The sequence below is a fragment of the Chiloscyllium plagiosum genome, unplaced genomic scaffold, assembly GCF_037043375.1.
Source record: "Chiloscyllium plagiosum isolate Xiang-an unplaced genomic scaffold, Cpla_swu_hap1 HiC_scaffold_21, whole genome shotgun sequence".
Lineage (NCBI taxonomy): Eukaryota > Metazoa > Chordata > Chondrichthyes > Orectolobiformes > Hemiscylliidae > Chiloscyllium > Chiloscyllium plagiosum.
Genome location: NW_028270159.1, coordinates 11323651 through 11343193, shown reverse-complemented (window position 1 = coordinate 11343193; position 19543 = coordinate 11323651). Strand labels below are relative to the sequence as shown.

The 19543-nt window shown below is 43.1% G+C and overlaps 1 protein-coding gene across 2 annotated transcripts in view; it reads right to left on the bottom strand.

The window, feature by feature from the left end:
* Window positions 1-226: 226 nt before the first annotated feature.
* The window catches only part of lhx3 (LIM homeobox 3), a 71780-nt gene continuing 52463 nt past the window's right edge, over window positions 227-19543 (bottom strand). For both annotated transcript variants that reach the window (XM_043720490.2, XM_043720491.2), the window contains exons 3-6: window positions 19055-19257; window positions 17153-17304; window positions 10046-10217; window positions 227-2217 (exon numbers count right to left, since the gene is read on the bottom strand). In XM_043720490.2, the coding sequence (XP_043576425.1) occupies window positions 1814-2217; window positions 10046-10217; window positions 17153-17304; window positions 19055-19257 (931 nt within the window). In that variant the 3' untranslated portion in view covers window positions 227-1813. The remainder of the gene's footprint in view (window positions 2218-10045; window positions 10218-17152; window positions 17305-19054; window positions 19258-19543) is intronic.

Here is a 19543-nt window from a genome sequence, read left to right as displayed (position 1 = left end):
TTAAAGTTCACTTGAGAATGTAACTTTTTAATTTTTTTTTAAAATGAAATGAAACTGACATGGTCACTCTAACAGATGAGAGACTTAACAAGCAATCAAGGTATTTTTCAATGTATAATTTCTGTTTCATCAAACTGTAAACTTTTGCTATAGATTCTGCATCTTACAATTGTGTCCTCCACAACCACCTGCTGAAGGAACAGCGCTCAGAAAGCTAGCGCTTCCAATTAAACCTGTTGGACTATAACCTGGTGGTGTGTGATTTTTAACTTTGTCCATCCCAGTCCAACACCGGCGTCTCCAAGTCAGTGAAATCGGTAGACCGTAGATAAAACACTAGGTCTCTACGCATAATCATCTTCGTTTAGCTGATAAATTTATTAAAGATTTGTCATATTATTCATTCAGAAAGATTAAATAAAAGACGATAAAACATTTACACGGGACCTATAATAACTTCCACACCCAATTTGTACTATGTAAAACACCTTACACGTTCTAGCTTTCGCTGACAAAATGTTTCAGCAACTACAGAGAAACTCAGAAAATGACGTGGCAAGATTCAAAACAAGAAATAAGTCCTTTTTTTTTTGCATTTTTACATTTTTTTCTCTAAAATCGCACCACTATTTCTGATCCTAAAAAATACCACTAAAGAGAACCGCTTCCCTGTTTCCACAAATATAAAATACACTTTACGCGTTTTCATCCCCGCCAGAGACGGCAAAAGGTTGATGGGGGGGATATTTGGCAACAAACAAAGTGCAACTGGTAAAGAAACCCAATCCAAAACAAAACCAAATAGAGAACAGGTACAAGCTTAGAAATTACTGTTGGCCACTGTATAATACGTTTGTACGGCACTCCACCCAGCCAGCCGTTGATTCATCTTAATTTTTTTGGGGGGGGAAAATAAAAACTTGCATTTATATAGCGCCGTTCACAGCCTCTAGATGTCTGGCGCACTTTATGGTGCAGTCACGTGTTGCAAGGTGAGGAAACTCGACAGTTTCCCAAATTGTTTTCTGGACTATTACACCCACAACCGTCACCTGCCGATGATAGAACGCCAACAGTAAATTCCATGTTACTAAAAAAAAAGTGAACAATAGATGACAGATTATGGACTCTCCCAGGAGTTTTAACATTCAGAGAGTTTCCTAATACACCGCACGGCTCTGTCCGGTAACTGGTCTGAAACATTTTCTTAAATAATCACATTCACTCGTATAATTCGTGTCAAGGATCCTAACACTGTGATGTTTTGATGTGTGCACGTGGATCACAATAAAGACTATAAGATTCTCACGTACATACAGACGGCTTCAGCAGATGCACCTCCTGTGAAATGCGTGTGGCTTGGCAATTTAAACAGCAAAACAGTCACGAACGCGTGTTTTGAAGAAAGGTCATCGACCTGAATTTCTTTCCCTCTCTCCGCAGATGCTGCTCGATGTGCTGAAAGTTTATCACGCAATTTCTGTTCTTATTTCAGATTGAGCAGCGCCAGTTTAAAGTCTTGCAAAAGAGCCCCACCTGTTGTCACACTAAGTCAATGTACGTTTTTAAACAGAACACAAGAGAACGAGGGCTAAAAGTTGCAATGATCGTGGCTGATATGTAGAAAGTTCCTTTGATTTTAAACCGTGGTGACAGATTCTAACTTAATTTCCAGCTAAAGAAGCTACAAAATGCTACTCAATTGTAGCATCAACCCACCCCTGGAAAGAACACGTATTGATTTTAAAATGAGGTGTGGAGGGAGAGAGAGAGAGAAACAGACTGTGTGTGTGAGATTGAGAGAGGGAATGTGTTAAAACTGTGTGTGTTCCACCTCATCTAGCCAGGAGGCGGGACTGGCTGGAAAATCAGGATAACCACCACTACTGTCTGTCGATAGATCCGAACTGGGTCCGTTTCCTCCCAAGACACGTAGTGCCTGGCCCATACCTTGTCCCCCTCCTTGAGCCAGGATCCCCAAGCCCGTGTCCTGGTACACCAGGCCGGACATGAGGGGAGGGTGGGACTGGATGGCTTGCAGAGAAGCTGGTGAGCGGGGCACGCCGTAAGGACTGTTGGACCTCAGGCCGTGGGAGAGGACTCCATCTATCGAGAATCCCCCGTTGCTCGCTGCCTGTCTGCCTAGACCCGGAGAGGAGTCGTCCATGCTTCTGTACATGACGTTCGGGTGGCCCATATCGGGCATCGAATGCTCATCTAGATGAAAGAACAACAAACAAAAAGACATTAAAATCTAAAACCCAAGAGGGACAGTTGCCCTACCTTGAATGGCATGCTCCAAATCCACCCAGACCCATTGGATACCTAGAAATAAAGGCAAAATAATGCAGATGCTGGGAATCATAGAATCCCTACAATGTGGAGGCAGGCCACTCAACCCATACCTAGCCTCCACAGAGCTTCCCACCCTGGCACCTTTAACCCTGCATTGCTGATGGTTAATCCACCCAGCCCTGGACTGTGGGAGGAAACGCACACAGGCACAAAGAGAATGTATAAACTCCACACAGACAGCTGTGCAAGGCTGGAATCGAACCTGGACCTCAGTACTGAGAGCCAGCAGTGCCAACCACTGAGCCACCTGAAACATAAAACACATGCAGAGAAGGCTGAAGAAACTCAGTAGGTCTGGTAGCATCTGCGGAGCGAGAAATAGAGTTTTTCAGTCTGATTGCATTTTTCAAACTGGATGTTTAAGAAGGAATTTGGAGGGTAAGTTAGAACAAGGGAAGTCAAGAAAGACAACTGTATCAATGAGGCAGAAAACTCAGAAAGGGATCATGCTGTAAGGTTGAGTGAAATAGGAGTTGATGGGAAGGGTGAGGGCAGTAATAAATTAAAATTGGCAGATACGATATTGTGGGGATAACTGAGACGTGGCTTCAAGTGGACAGGGCCTGGGAAATGAATATTCAAGGCTACACGTGCTATCGTAAGGACAGAACTGATGGGCAGAGGGGGTGGGGTGGCCATGTTGGTAAGGGATCATATTCAGTCCCTAGGGGGGACCTAGAATCAGGGGATGTAGAGTCAGTGTGGATAGAACTGAGAAATACTAAGGGTAAAAAGACCCTCTTGGGAGTTATCTACAGGCCCCCAAACAGTAGTCTGGATGTCGGATGTAAGTTAAATCAGGAGCTGAAATTGGCCTGTCGCAAAGATGTTACTACAGTTGTTATGGGGAATTTCAACATGCAGGTAGACTGGGAGAATCAGGATGGTATTGGACCTCAAGAAAGAGACTTTGTGGAGTGCTTCAGAGATGGATTCTAAGAACAGCTGGCGCTGGAGCCGACCAGGGAGAAGGCAATTCTGGATCTGGTATTGTGCAATGAACCAGAATTGGTCAGGGACCTCGAAGTGAAGGAGCCATTGGGAAGTAGTGACCATAATACAATAAGCTTCAATCTGCAATTTGAGAGGGAGAGGGTACAATCAGAAGTGACAATATTTCTGTTGAATAAAGGGAACTATAGAGCTATGAGGGAGGAGCTGGCCAAAGTTCAATGGTGCAATACCTTAGCAGGGATGACAGTGGAGGAACAATGGCGGATATTTCTGTGTATAATGCAGAAGTTGCAGGATCAGTTCATTCCAAAAAGGAAGAAAGATCCTAGGAGGAGGCATGGGTGGTCGTGGCTGATGAGGGAAGTTAGGAAACATATAAAGTTAAAAGAGAAAAAGTATAACATAGCAAAGATAAGTGGGAAAACGGAGGACTGGGAAGCTTTTAAAGAACAACAGAGGATTACTAAGAAGGAAATACGCAGAGAAAAAATGAGGTACGAAGGTAAACTGGCCAATAATATAAAGGAGGATAGCAAAAGTTTTTTTAGGTATGTGAAAGGCAAAAAAATGGTTAAGACTAAAATTGGGCCCTTGAAGACAGAAACAGGGGAATATATTACGGGAAACAAAGAAATGACAGAAGAGTTGAATTGGTACTTCAGATCTGTGTTCACTGGGGAAGACACAAGCAATCTCCCAGAGGTATCAGTGGCTGAAGGACCTGAACTGAAGGGAATTTATATTTACCAGGAATTGGTGTTGGAGAGACTGTTAGGTCTGAAGGTTGATAAGTCCCCGGGGCCTGATGGTCTACACCCCAGGGTACTGAAGGAGGTGGCTCGAGAAATCGTGGATGCGTTGGTGATTATTTTCCAGAGTTTGATAGATTCGGGATCAGTTCCTACAGATTGGAGAGTGGCTAATGTTGTACCATTTTTTAAGAAAGGTGGGAAAGAGAAAGCAGGAAATTATAAACCAGTTAGTCTGACCTCAGTGGTGGGAACGATGCTGGAGTCTATTATAAAGGATGAAATTACGACACATCTGGATAGTAGTAACAGGATAGGTTAGAGTCAGCATGAATTTATGATGGGGAAATCATGCTTGACTAATCTTCTGGAAATTTTTGAGAGTGTAACTCTGAAGATGGATGAGGGAGATCCAGTAGATGTAGTGTACCTGGATTTTCAGAAAGCTTTTGATAAAGTCCCACATAGGAGGTTAGTGAGCAAAATTAGGGCGCATGGTATTGGGGGCAAAGTACTAACTTGGATTGAAAGTTGGTTGGCTGATAGGAAACAAAGAGTAGTGATAAACGGCTCCATTTCGGAATGGCAGGCAGTGACCAGTGGGGTACCGCAGGGATCAGTACTGGGACCGCAGTTTTTTACAATATATGTTAATGATATAGAAGATGGTATTAGCAATAACATTAGCAAATTTGCTGATGATACTAAGATGGGTGGCAGGGTGAAATGTTAGGAGGATGTTAGGAGATTACAGAGTGACCTAGACAAGTTAGGTGAGTGGTCAGATGCATGGCAGATGCAGTTTACTGTGGATAAATGTATGGTTATCCACTTTGGTGGCAAGAACCGGAAGGCAGATTGCTACCTAAATGGAATCAATTTAGGTAAAGGGGCAGTACAGAGAGATTTGGGTGTTCTTGTACACCAGTCAATGAAGGTACGCATGCAGGTACAGCAGGTAGTGAAGAAGGCTAATAGCATGCTGGCCTTCATAACAAGAGGGATTGAGTATAGAAGCAAAGAGGTTCTTCTGCAGCTGTACAGGGCCCTGGTGAGACCACACCTGGAGTACTGTGTGCAGTTCTGGTCTCCAAATTTGAGGAAAGACATTCTGGCTATTGAGGGAGTGCAGCATAGGTTCACAAGGTCAATTCCTGGAATGGCGGGATTACCTTACACTAAAAGACTGGAGCGACTGGACTTGTATACCCTTGAGTTTAGAAGACTGAGAGGGGATCTGATTGAGACATATAAGATTATTAAAGGATTAGACACTCTGGAGGCAGGAAACATGTTTCCGCTGATGGGTGAGTGCCGAACCAGAGGACACAGTTTAAAAATACGGGGTAGACCATTTAGGACAGAGATGAGGAGAAACTTCTTCACCCAGAGAGTGGTGGCTGTGTGGAATGCTCTGCCCCAGAGGGCAGTGGAGGCCCAGTCTCTGGATTCATTTAAGAAAGAGTTGGATAGAGCTCTCAAGGATTGTGGAATCAAGGGTTATGGAGATAAGGCAGGAACAGAATACTGATTAAGGATGATCACCAATGAACTTATTGAATGGTGGTGCAGGCTCAAAGGGCAGAATGGCCTACTCCTGCACCTATTGTCTATTGTCTTCAGAACTGGAATTCTTCAGAAGAAATCTTACTAGACCTGAAACATTACCTCTGTTTCTCTGTTAAAAAAATCACGCAACACCAGGTTATAGTCCAACAAATTTATTTGGAAGCACTAGCTTTTTGAGTGCTGCTTCTTCATCAGGTAGCTAGCTCTGAAAGCTTGTGCTACCAAATAAACCTGTTGGACTAGAACCTGGTGTTGCGTGATTTTTTAACTTTGTCCACCCCAATCCAACACTGGCACCACATCATCTCTCTACACAGATGCTACCAGACCTGCTGAGTTTCTCCAACATTTTCTGTGCTTGTTTGGAGAGTTACCTTGTCTTGATGGGCATGCTCCAATTTCACCCAGCCCCATATTAGATTGCAAATATAAAATACTGCGGATACTGGTGATCAAAATTGAAAAAAAGAAAATTCTGGAGAAACTTAGCAGGTCTGGCAGCAACTGTGGAGCAGGAGTCAGTGTTAACACTTGGAGGCCAATGTGACTGTTCTTTGGAACTGTGTTGTTTTGGGGCGCAGGGGAGCTGTGCAAGGGAATGGGGAAACTATGAGCAGTGAGGGAAACTGAGGAGGGGAGGTCTCTATAGGAGATGTGAGTGTGGTGCTGAAAAAGTATAGCAGGTCTGGCAGCATCTGAGGATTAGGAGAATTGACATTTCGGGCATAGGCCCATCATCAGGAACCATTCCTGATGAAGGGCTTATGCCTGAAATGTTGATTCTCCTGCTCTTCGGATGCTGCTTGACTTGCTGTGCTTTTCCAGCACCACATTCTCGACTCTGATCTCCAGCATCTGCAGTCCTCACTTTCTGCTCGGTCTTCATGGGAGAGGAGGTCGTTGCGAAGTCCTGGAAACAACAGCGAGACATGTAGTAGTGGAGTCATGGTCCAGGGAGATAGGAAGAAGTGTCTGAGAATTGGTATTCAGCATCTTCAACGCAGTGGCTGGTATGCCAGATGAGAACAGCACCATTCTTGTCAGCAGTTCAGAAGAAGACATATTTCTGTCAAAATGCTAGTGTTAAACAGATAAGCAGGAGGTTGAAAGAACACAGCAAGCCAGGCAGCATCAGGTGTGATGGAGTAGACATTTTGTGTTTAATCCTTCTTCAGGACTGGGGATGGGGAGGTAGGGGGAGCTACAGATGAAGAGAGGGGAGGGAAGAGGTTATAGGTGGAGAAGGGGGTAGAGTGGTGGGGTGGTAATAGGTGAATACAGGTGGTAGGTACAATCCGCTAGGTCAATAGGAGGAAGGAATCCAGAATGAAGTGTCAGTTGGAGATATGAAAGGGAGGAGACAGGGCTGGAAAGTGTGTTGGGTGATGGGTGGGAAGGTTAGTTGAAATTAAGAACTCAACATTGAGTTCCGTAAGCAGTAGGCTGCCCAGGCAGAAGATGAGGTGTTCCTCCAATTTGTAGTCTGATTCACTGTGGTAGTGGAGGAGTCCAAGAATGGACATATGGGAAATGGGCAGTGACCAGGAGGCCAGGTTGGCCCTTACGGGCACAGCTGAGATGCTCAGCGAAACATGCCCTTCATTTACATTTCGTCTTATTGACGCAAAGAAGATCTTGGGTCTACAAAGAAGACCAGATACCAGGAGAATCGTGAACCCCATGAAAAAACAACATCCTTAAAAGGTGAGCTTCCTGAATAATATATTGCATTAAGGACTGGTCCGCTGCTCCCTCCCCACCAGGAGGTCTTTGCCCACAATCTATTGCTGCAGCAGGAGAGCTACCCAAGCATGCTATACTGGAATAGATTAAAGCAATTGTCCCATTACATCAGTTTCTCGTAAATCTGCACAAAATGAACACTCACCACTCCACTCAGTTTCTTAGCCTGAAATGTTAATCCTCTCTCTCTCCTTCTCTGCAGAAACTGTTGAGTTCCTCCAGCATTTATTGCTTTTATTTCAGGTTACACATTTTCGTAGCATTTTGTTTTTGTTCCTGATTAGACATGTGATACTCCGTACTTTTTCATTATTAAGTTATGTCTAAAACACTGAGATAATTCAAATTCTACCCAAGAACAATGCTGAATATCTCTTGAAAATGGAAAGCATTGTGACAGTTTGTTTTGGCACTGCCTGATGAGTCATGCTAATTGAATGTGACGGTGTTCCTTGTCCTTCCAGAGGGAAGGTCTTCTTAATTCATTCATAGAATGTGTGCATGGCCGGCAAGGCCAGCATTTGTTTCCTGGCCTTAATTGATTGGTTGTTTCAGAGAGTAGTTAAGAGTCATCCGCATTGCTGTAGGTCTGGAGTCACATGCAAGTGAGCCCAGTGAGGACAGCAGATTTCCGTGCTTAAAACAGGTGGCACGGTGACTCAGTGGTTAGCACTGCTGTCTCACAAACCAGGGACTTGTGTTCAATTCTGTGTGGAGTTTGCACATTCTCCCTGTGTCTGCATGAGTTTCCTCTGGGTTGCTCTAGCTTCTTTCCACAGTCAAAAGATGAGTAGGTTAGGTGGATTGCCCATGGTGTCCTGGGATGTGCAGGCTAGGTGATGATGGGGTAAGTCTGGGTCTTTGAAAGGTCAGCGTGGACTTGATGGACCAAATGGCCTGGTTCCACACTGTCAGGATTCTCTAAAGGACATTAGTGAACCAAATGGGTTTTTACAATATTTGACAATGATAACACAATTTATATTTAGCTGGCTGTTATTTCCAAAGTTTGTTGAATTTAAATTTCTTATGTAATGGCTTGAGGTTTTAGATTACCAGCTCGGGGATATTATTGTCACACCAGCCTCCTTCAAAGGCCACTCTCAAACTGTTACTAACAAACTATGGGAAAGTCAGCATTGTCTGACCAAATCATACAGCCACTCCCTCATTAGAAAGAGATGATTTAGAGGAGCCGGTGTTGGACTGGGGTGGACAAAGTTAAAAATCACACAACACCAGGTTATAGCCTAATAGCTTTATTTGGTGGCATTATCTTTCGAAGCGCTGCTGAAGAAGCATCACTTCAAAGCTAACGCCTCCAAATAAAACTGTTGCATTAGAAAGAGCCAAGAAGTGGTTTTACTCGAGGGTCACCACACTTCAGGCAATGAGTGTAATGGGGAGGAAGAAAGTCTGTCCTGGTAACCTCAATCAGAATGGAAATTGAACCCATGCTGTTTGTATTACTTTGCATCATAAACCAGGCATCCAACCAAATGAACTAACTGACTCCTGGCACACGAGGTAGCCCTATAGATATTTAGAACATACAGTTTGATAAGACTGGCTGTTGAAAGGAGAGATTAGGTGATTTTTCAACTGTGAGCTGTCTCCTTTGTTTGTATTTGCATCTTTGCTTTATTAATTTCACCAATATCACTCTTTACTTCCAGAAACAACACCTTCCCCACCCAACCACACCTCATTGTGAATTCATTCTATGTATAACCACTCAGGCTCATTCTCAGTGACATGAATTACTATCAATATGCATTTCTTTTGTTAGATTTTCCATCCTTATATTAACCATTTAGAATCATAAAATTGTAGAAGGAGGCCATTCAAGCCCTTTGTACATGTGGTAGCTTTCTGAAGGAGGTACTGAATTCATTCCATACTTCCACCACTCCCTTCCCTCATAACTGTGCAGGTGTTCACTTTTCAAATACATTTGTAAGCTGCTGCTGACCCTACTTTCACCACTTTTACAAGGAGTATGGTATATCCTAATAGCTAACTGGATAATTTTTAAAATGGGCACATTGGGCAGAATATAGGGACATGGGAACAGGAATAGGCCATTTGTCCTTTCCAACCTACTCTGCCATTCATTAAGGTCATGGCTGATTGGTTGCTGTTTCTATTCCAATTTCCTGTCTGCACCACCCACCCCCTAATCATGACCTTTGACTCCCTTGTCTATTAAATATTATTGAACCCAGGCTTGAGCAAATTCAAATAGCATCTACTATTTACTGAAGAAAAGAATTCCAGCAACTCATGATCCTCTGAGAGCATCTCCCTAACTCCATTTTAAATTTGAGACCTCAATCGTAAACTGTGTCCCACAGTCCTGGTTCTGGGCCCTCCTACAAAGTGAAACATCCTCCCTCAACCTGCCAAGTCCTTGAAGCTGTATCTCCTGGTGACAGGCTCTTCTGTCAATGGAAACAGTTTATCCCTATTCACTCTATCAAAGCCCCTCATAATATGAAGCACTTTATTAAATCTCTTCCGAACAGTCCCTCTTCTAACTGAATCGATCCAGCTTCGCCTGTCCCACATAGCTGAGATGCTGTTTACAATGATAGTCCAAAAGGATTGTTGGATTTGCTGATTGTCAAGAGCAACTAAAACTCAACCCCAACTCTCTGTGACTATCGGATGCCAACCTGTGAAGGACACTTCGGCATCACTGGCTACCCCATCATCCTGGGTGCTGTCCTTGTCTGATTTGGAGCTTGCTCTGGATCGCTTGATGTTCCTGAAATACTGGCCCCATCTCTGTCTCCCAGCATCCTTTTTCAGTCGTTTCTCCTTTGCTCGGCGATTCTGAAACCAAACCTATGGGAGACAAAAGCGAGATAAGCATTTATCACCTGTGTGTCAATTATTTTGAACTACCTCAAAACAAAGATACTCTTGCATTTTAGTTAACCAGCAAAAACCTCTGGAGGTCCTGCTTTAATTTTTAACCTTTTGCACAATGTTGCAATGAGAATATGACCAAAAAAAGGTAATTTACTCCAGGTTTGGCACCGAACCTAACTTGGATCATCAGGTTATACTGCCAATTCTGCATGATAGCGCTTCAGCTCTTGAGGTCAGGACATCAGTAAATTTTTAACATTATAAACAAATTGTGAATAAAAAGTTTAGAGTATTGCAGTTGTATTCCAATTGCTTTAAAACCGGGCACAGTAAGACTCAAAGTAATCAAGACTATACTCAGATCATTGATCTTGCATTGCATTTCAAAAATGGGATCACATTGAGACAGGAAGTACAGCATAACTAACCTTGAAATGTCTGAAAGAGCAGCAATAGTCAAATTAATATCTTCATTTGATGCAGTGTGTGTTCCGTTATATCTTATACTATTCACTTATGCTATTTGGCTCGAGCTGTAATTCTCCAAATCAGATGAATTCTGTGCTGCATTTGAAATCTTTGAGAACAGGAGTTGGTTGCTTCATACTCTCAAAACTTCGAAGTCAACTTCTGATACATTTAGAAAATGCTGATGCAATCTGAGTCATCTGTGTATACTTTTCATACCACGTTTGGCACTGGACTTTCATTTTGGAGATCCCCAAGTGGCATAAAATCAAGACAACTTAGTTTCAGATGCCTGCCACTTTAATACACCGCCGTGTTCCCTGGCCAATGGTTCTGTCTCAGGCTTGTTGCAGTGCCCTGGAGAAGATCACCACAAGCTGGAAGAACAGCATCTCATCTTCCATATGGGGATCCTGCAGCATTTTGGATTCAATATCTTTGCTGTCATGCTCAAATGTAATTCTTCCCTTTGATTGTCAGGGTTACAACAGTGGGTTCCGAAGAGTCATATTGGACTCAAAAGATTATTTCTGCTTCTCTCTCCACCAATGCTGCCAGACCTACTGAGTTTCTCCAGCACTTTCTGTTTTTATAACAGTAATGTGGTACAGGTTCAAACAACAGTTTCTCCTCATCATGAAACTTGCTGCCTACGAGAAAGCCACTTGTTCCATTCTTGGCCCTGTTCTTCTAAATGGTTCCTTACCATTGCAGTGGCAACAAAGGTAAGCAGGCAACCTTTTCTCCCCCTTCAACCCCAGAGCAGAAGTTTCATTGTCTAACAGGAGGCCTAGAGAGTCATGCACCAGATTGGGCTACGGCAGATTACAAAACAAAATGAAATAATTAATCAGTATCTAAGGGTGTTCAATTACATGGCATTGAGAAGGAATAAGATTTCCTGTGTGGCGCCTGCTCTTATTCATGCTAAATAATCAGAACTGTGCATCTCTTTAAATGCAATGCCATTAGCAGCTTATGTGCAGTGGGTTGCAATCCTTATTTCATGGATGACCTTCAGTAAGCAGGCACTGTAATTAAATACTTGCTAGGCGGTTGTCAGACTGGGTAATTCACCAATGAACACATCATGACCCTGATCCTATCAACCAGCTTTTTTCTTTAGACAGTTAACAGTCTGGAGACATGCTGCGGGATGACCTGTTAGAGGTCTTTAAGATTGTAAGGTAGATGTAAATAATATCTTTTTCCATTTACCAGTGAAATCAGAACTAAACATAGTTACAAATCAATTCAATAAGGAATTCAGGATAATCTTGTTTACCAGTGAATAGTTACAAAACAAGGAGTAGATACAAATAAGGGACAGCTAGTAAACAAACAAGGGAGAAAGGATTAGAAAGATATATTGAAGGGGGTTGGATGGAGAAGGTGGAGACAGGATGTTGAAGGAAGAATCTGATGTGATGCTTAATTACTGGCATAGATTTTCTGGCCTGCTCTATACGCATTATGGGTAATACTTTTTAACCCGCACAAACACCTCTACTCGTCCAGGAATGATCTTCAGCTCAGACTAAACCCAGATCCAAGCACCGGCCACACATTGAAGGTCAGAACAGCAGGAATGCAATATAAAAGTTGATCTCAATGGTAATGGTAGCATTGCAGAATCAGCATGTGCTTTAAAACTGTTGATTCAAATCCACTGGTTGCAAGGATTGCATTGTCTGTTGGACAACTCCACATTTCCCACATCCATTGACCTAACTGGTTCAAATTAGGAACTGCCTCAAAGGACAACAGTAACCTTTCCTTTAGAGTTCATATTTTTCTAATCAATCTGCTGAGATTATTACTCTTTCTAACTATGTCCTCCCATCCTTCAGTGTATGATTTCCATTTTCACTCCTAGGATCTGGTTGTGGTCCCAGTGAGCTCGAATAAAAGGACATTTAACGTAGCCATTAACTGGATACTAATTAGACAATTGGCTCAGCGGGACCATAAGTATTGGACAGAGGTAATGGTCACACTTCTAATGTTATTAGCTGCTATAATGTAAACCTCTGTAACAACCCAATGATCATTTATAGAATCAATACTTCAACACCACCTTTTATATGTATGCATGGGTATTCCCCCAGTCCCTTCACTCCACTCTTGGTGGCTGTGCCTCCAGCCAGTTACACACCATGAAATTCCCTCCCTCATTGGGGCAGCACGGTGGCTCAGTGGTTAGCACTGCTGCCTCACAGCGCCAGGGATACGGGTTCAATTCCTGCCTTGGGCAGCTGTCTGCATGGATTTCCTCCGGGTGCTCCAGTTTCCTCCCACAATCCAAAGATGTGCAGGTTAGGTGAATTAACCATGCTAAATTGCCCGCAGTATTAGGTGCAGGGGTAAATGTAAGGGAATGGGTCTGAGTGGGTTGTTCTTCGGAGGGTCAGTGTGGACTTGTTGGGCTGAAAGGCCTGTTTTCACACACTGTAGGGAATCTAAGAATTCTTTCCACCTTCCTCTATTCATTTCAAGCCCCTGCTTAAAACAATGCAATCTGACCAAGCATAGGAGCACCTGTCTTAATATATACCTTTCCGGGGCTCACTATCAGCCTGATAAGGCTTCAGTGAAGTCTTTGGACATTCTGATACTTTGGCAACTATATAAAATAGAAGTTACTTATTGTCATTATTTCTAATACCTCTTATCAGCTAGTGGAAAAGTAATTGCCTAATCTTCCTTATAATGTTTTGACCTGACACACCTTGTCCAGAAGCATGTTACACTGATAGGATCAGACACAGTGAGGTGGATAGATCTTTTTGTGCAAGGTGCTATTGGCCTGAATGGTGCATTGCTGTGCTGTAAAATTCAATGGAAAATCCAACAATCATAATAATATCATTATCCATTATGTTATGGTAGGAACACTTTACACACTCACCCTAAATTCCTCTCTCTGCACTTGCACTTTGAAAATAGCACAACAAATAATTTTATATCAAATGTTCCAAACATTTGCATAATAACATTACAGTCATTTGTACCATTACCATATGCTCACTGGAAAACTGCAGATCTGGTAGGTAGTCTTCCCTCTCAGGCTGTTGGGCTCATTCAGGTAAGTAGAGTTATGAATCCTTCTCCTCCTTGTTGTGGTTCTGTTCGCCGAGCTGGGAATTTGTGTTGCAAACGTTTCGTCCCCTGTCTAGGTGACATCCTCAGTGCTTGGGAGCCTCCTGTGAAGCGCTTCTGTGATCTTTCCTCTGGCATTTGTAGTGGTTTGAATCTGCCGCTTCTGGTTGTCAGTTCCAGCTGTCCGTTGCAGTGGCCGGTATACTGGATCCAGATCGATGTGCTTATTGATTGAATCTGTGGATGAGTGCCATGCCTCTAGGAATTCCCTGGCTGTTCTCTGTTTGGCTTGTCCTATAATAGTAGTGTTGTCCCAGTCGAATTCATGTTGTTTGTCATCTGCGTGTGTGGCTACTAAGGATAGCTGGTCATGTCGTTTCGTGGCTAGTTGGTGTTCATGGATGCGGATCATTAGCTGTCTTCCTGTTTGTCCTATGTAGTGTTTTGTACAGTCCTTGCATGGGATTTTGTACACTACATTGGTTTTGCTCATGCTGGGTATCGGGTCCTTCGTTCTGGTGAGTTGTTGTCTGAGAGTGGCTGTTGGTTTGTGTGCTGTTATGAGTCCTAGTGGTCACAGTAGTCTGGCTGTCAGTTCAGAAATGCTCTTGATGTATGGTAGTGTGGCTAGTCCTTTGGGTTGTGGCATGTCCTCATTCCGTTGTCTTTCCCTTAGGCATCTGTTGATGAAATTGCGGGGATATCCGTTTTTGGTGAATACATTGTATAGGTGTTCTTCTTCCTCTTTTTGCAGTTCTGGTGTACTGCAGTGTGTTGTGGCCCTTTTGAACAGTGTCTTGATGCAACTTCTTTTGTGTGTGTTGGGGTGGTTGCTTTCGTAGTTTAGGACTTGGTCTGTGTGAATGGCTTTCCTGTATACCTTTGTGGTGAATTCTCCAGAAATGGGCCACAACACACTGCAGTACACCAGAACTGCAAAAAGAGGAAGAAGAACACCTATACAATGTATTCGCCAAAAACGGATACGCCCGCAATTTCATCAACAGATGCCTAAGGGAAAGACAACGGAATGAGGACATGCCACAACCCAAAGGACTAGCCACACTACCATACATCAAGAGCATTTCCGAATTGACAGCCAGACTACTGCGACCACTAGGACTCATAACAGCACACAAACCAACAGCCACTCTCAGACAACAACTCACCAGAACGAAGGACCCGATGCCCAGTATGAGCAAAACCAATGTAGTGTACAAAATCCCATGCAAGGACTGTACAAAACACTACATAGGACAAACAGGAAGACAGCTAACGATCCGCATCCATGAACACCAACTAGCCACGAAACGACACGACCAGCTATCCTTAGTAGCCACACACGCAGATGACAAACAACATGAATTCGACTGGGACAACACTACTATTATAGGACAAGCCAAACAGAGAACAGCCAGGGAATTCCTAGAGGTATGGCACTCATCCACAGATTCAATCAATAAGCACATCGACCTGGACCCAATATACCGACACTGCAACGGACAGCTGGAACTGACAACTGGAAGCGGCAGATACAAACCACTACAATTGCCGGAGGAAAGATCACAGAAGCGCTTCACAGGAGGCTCCCAAGCACTGAGGATGTCACCTAGACAGGGGACGAAACGTTTGCAACACAAATTCCCAGCTCGGCGAACAGAACCACAACAATGAGCACCCGAGCTACAAATCCTCTCACAAACTTTGTCCTTCTCCTCCAGTTATATAAACATAGATAGAATCTTAGATCAATACAGGAGGAGGCCATTTGGCCAGCTCTTTGGTCACATTACCCAATTAATCCAAATCTCCTGATCTTTTTCCATGTCTTCACAAAAAGGAAATTCTTCCAAATATTTATCCGATTCTCTTTCAAAAATGATAGTGAATCTGCTTCTACTACCCTTTCAGCCAGTTGCATTAAAAAGAAATTCCTCTGATTCACTTGCCAATGATCTTAAGTTGGTGTGGTCTTATTATTGGCCCTCCAACAAACAGAAAGAGTTTCTCCCTGTTCACTCTGTTCGTGTAAAGTGGGGTCAGGGGTTCTTGTGGTGCTATGGAAGTGTTCCTACCTTTGTGCCAGAAGAACCAGGTTTCACCTGTTCCTGAGGTACACAGTAACATTTCTGAACAGTTCGATTAGGAAAATGTAAAGTGGGGATCACCTCACATTTGTATAAAAGTGGTAATGTAAGTATAAACCTTTCTCACATTGTTCCATTAATTTGTTGATGTTAAGCATATAGCTTGAGATCAAACTACATTGTGAGATTAATTCATAGGATTCTTAGGACCAGTTGGCCCATCATACCCAGGTCTGCTCTCTGAGGGATCTATCCAGTTGGTCCCCTGATCTTTTTTTGTTATCTCCTTCAAGCATTAAACTCAAATTGATAAAATCTTTACATGGAGTGACATTGCAAAATGTGCTTACCTCAGGCTTGGGCAATAACTTTCAAACATGCCCCCACAACCTCGAGAAATAATGACCAGAAGGAATCCCCGTGGAAACCTGGTGACTATTTCATTGTGGTACAAGACTGAATAGTCCATTCTCTCCAGGTTGTTGATATCAGTTCTATCTATTTACATGTGTATAATTATATCTGAACTGGGACTCTCAATGTGGGAGCAAGAATATTGACATTGAGGGTAGGGAGCAATGGATAGACATCGCCTACCTGAAAGGTAGTGGAATAGGATTTAAAGTAATACTATTCTTACTTTGAACTTCACTGTGATTACAAGAGTCCCAAACTGCAGTTTCATGGTAATTTTCTTCACTGTATTTAGAGAGATTAGAAATTGTCTAACACTTATTTATGGAGAGAATGTCTCATAAACTAAACTTTACACATGTTCCTCTGGCAAACCAGTATTGTTATAAATGTAGAGTGCAGCCTGTTACCAGACCCCTACTCTCTGAGTGATTAAAGCCAGAATATAAAGGAGCTTAGAAGGCAGACAATCGGTAGATGAAGAATAGCAGGAGAAAGTGAGGTCTGCAGATGCTGGAGATCAAAGTTGAAACTTTATTGCTGGAACAGCACAGCAGGTCAGGCAGCATCCAGGGAACAGGAGATTCGACGTTTCGGGCACAGGCCCTTCTTCAGGGCCTGAAGAAGGGCCTGTGCCCGAAACGTCGAATCTCCTGTTCCCTGGATGCCGAAGAATAGCAGGTAATTGATGGGTGTCAGTTCCTTCATCACATCTAATCAAAGCCTTGTATCAATTACCTTTCCTCTTCTGTAAAGGTTCTGTTGTATGGGTCCAGGATTTCTCTCCTTTCAGAAGTTACAATTTTAAGAAAGTAAAAGCTCCAGTGAGTGTTTCCATACCTGGACCACACGCATGTCCAACCCGGTCTCAGACGAAAGCTGTTCTCTCACATGGCGAGCTGGTTTGGGGGAATTGTTATAGGCATTCTTCAAAGTTTCCAACTGCTTGGCAGTGATTGTGGTTCGGGGCCTCTTGGCATTGGTTTCTGCTTCTGCAAGTGAAATAAAAAAGTCCATATCTGAGTGGGCTCAATTGTCAGGAGCAGACTAATTTCTTCCAGAATCATCTTAACAATCATCTGCTTAGGTTTTACCCCCCCAGGAGAAAGTGTGAACTGGCCACTGCCCTGTGACCGAAGAATTCATCTCCCCGTCTCACTCCACCAAGGACGTGCAAGTCCCGGGACTCCTCCACCACCAAATTCTAGCCACATGATGCCTAGAGGCAGAATGCCTCATCTTTTACCTTGGGATCCTCCAACCACACGGGATCAATGTCGATTTCACCAGTTTCCTCATCTCCCTTCCCCAGACCTTATCTCAGATCCAACCCTCCAACTTGGCACCACCCTCTTGAACTGTCATACGTTTCCATCTTCCTTCCCACCTATCCGCTCCACCCTCCACCCTGACCTATCATCACACACCCCCACCTGCATCTATCTATCGCATTCCCAGTGTCCCTCCACACTCCTCCCATTTATCTCTCAGCCCCCTTGGATCCCTTCACATTCCTGATGAAGAGCTTATGCTCAAAACATCGACTCTCCTGCTCCTTGGATGCTGCCTGACTAGCTGTGCTTTTCCAGCACCACACATTTTGACTCCTTTCACCTCCCACCCCCAGACTGAATGGGGGAATGGAATTGGGACAGGTTGTTAGCCATAGGAAGCGGGTAACATACATCAGCATTTTGTGTGACAATACCTGTGATTGGGTAACAGGGTGTCAATGTAGGTGCCCATGACAAGGTGCTTGCTAATTTGTTCTGAATGAGTCAGCATTCGTAATATGGAGATAGTGAGAACTGCAGATGCTAGAGAGTCAGAGTGGATAGAGAGTTGAGCTGGAAAAAGCACAGCAGGTCAGGCAGCATCAGAGGAGGGGAGGGGGGAGTCGATGTATCAGGTCAGAACCTTTCATCAGGATTGTACATAGCATATTGGAGGTCAGTTAGCTCAGTAGACCAGATGACCAATTAGTGATGTTAGCAATGTGGGTTCAATTTCTGCAGTGGCAGTGGTTACCATAAAAAAGTTCTCCTTTTCAACACTTCCCCTCACTTAAGATATGGTGACCCTTGTGTTACACCATCGCCAGCTGTCCATCTCTCAGGAGGGAATAAGGTTATGGTGACTTTACCTTTAGATGAACACATGTGTACATGAATTTCTGAACATATATATGTATATATATGTGTGTGCTTTGAAAGTTAATGTGTTCATTTTACTTTATTTCAGAAAGAATGTTTTCAACAAATTTTCAATATTAGCACAGAAATTTAGAAATCTGTTTGTTTCTCTCAGAGACTTCCAAACCTGTGCATTTCTCTCTCCCAAAGCATATTGGAAGCTGGATCTATGAAGGATCAAGGCTAAATTTGATAGCTTTTGATGAACAAAGGAGTAAGGGATGCAGATAAGAAAGTGCAGCTCAGACCTCTACCAGATCAGCCAAGATCCTATTGAATGGTGCAGGAGGCTCAAGAGGCCAAATGGCCTAAGCCTGCTCCTAATTATTATTATTAATCAAATTGATCGATGTATCATAAAAGAAGACATAGATCTTTGCTCAATTGCATTTTACTCATAACTTCTGTCAATAAAAAATGATTTGATGGCTGACCTATTAATTGCATCAAAAAATTAACTTAATCGAATTGTTGATGCATTTGGAAAGTCAGGAACAATAATAATGCTTCACTGATTTACTGATGTGAGGCAGGGTAGGAGTAAACTCACCTCTTTGCTTTGCCACTTCGTAATCTCCCTTACAGACCAGTCTGCTGTCCTCCATGAGGTAAAACTCATCACCAGTGGCTAGTTGGCGTTTGCAAACAATGCAAGCAAAACACTGCAGGTGATAGACAAAATCCTGCGCCCTCCGGACCACCTGGGTAGGAGGGATTCCCTGCTGACAAGCAGCACATTTCCTCCCAAATCTCCTGCAACAGCAAAAAAAAGTCTCAACTGAATCGAATCCAGATTTATATATCGGCTGGAAATGCAATGTACGGTACCTGTGTATTAGTGAAAGTTGTTGTGACAGAACTAAGAGCTCAAACTCTTATTTCCTGCGCTATTGTAAATTCACCACTTGAAGAATATTAGACCATTTATCTAGTGATACACATGTACATAGGCTGTCCAGGTACTTATGTATTAAGCAGTGTAATGCACAATTTAAGCTTGTACATTGGTATATATCTGGGTCTCACTCTTATGCTCAAT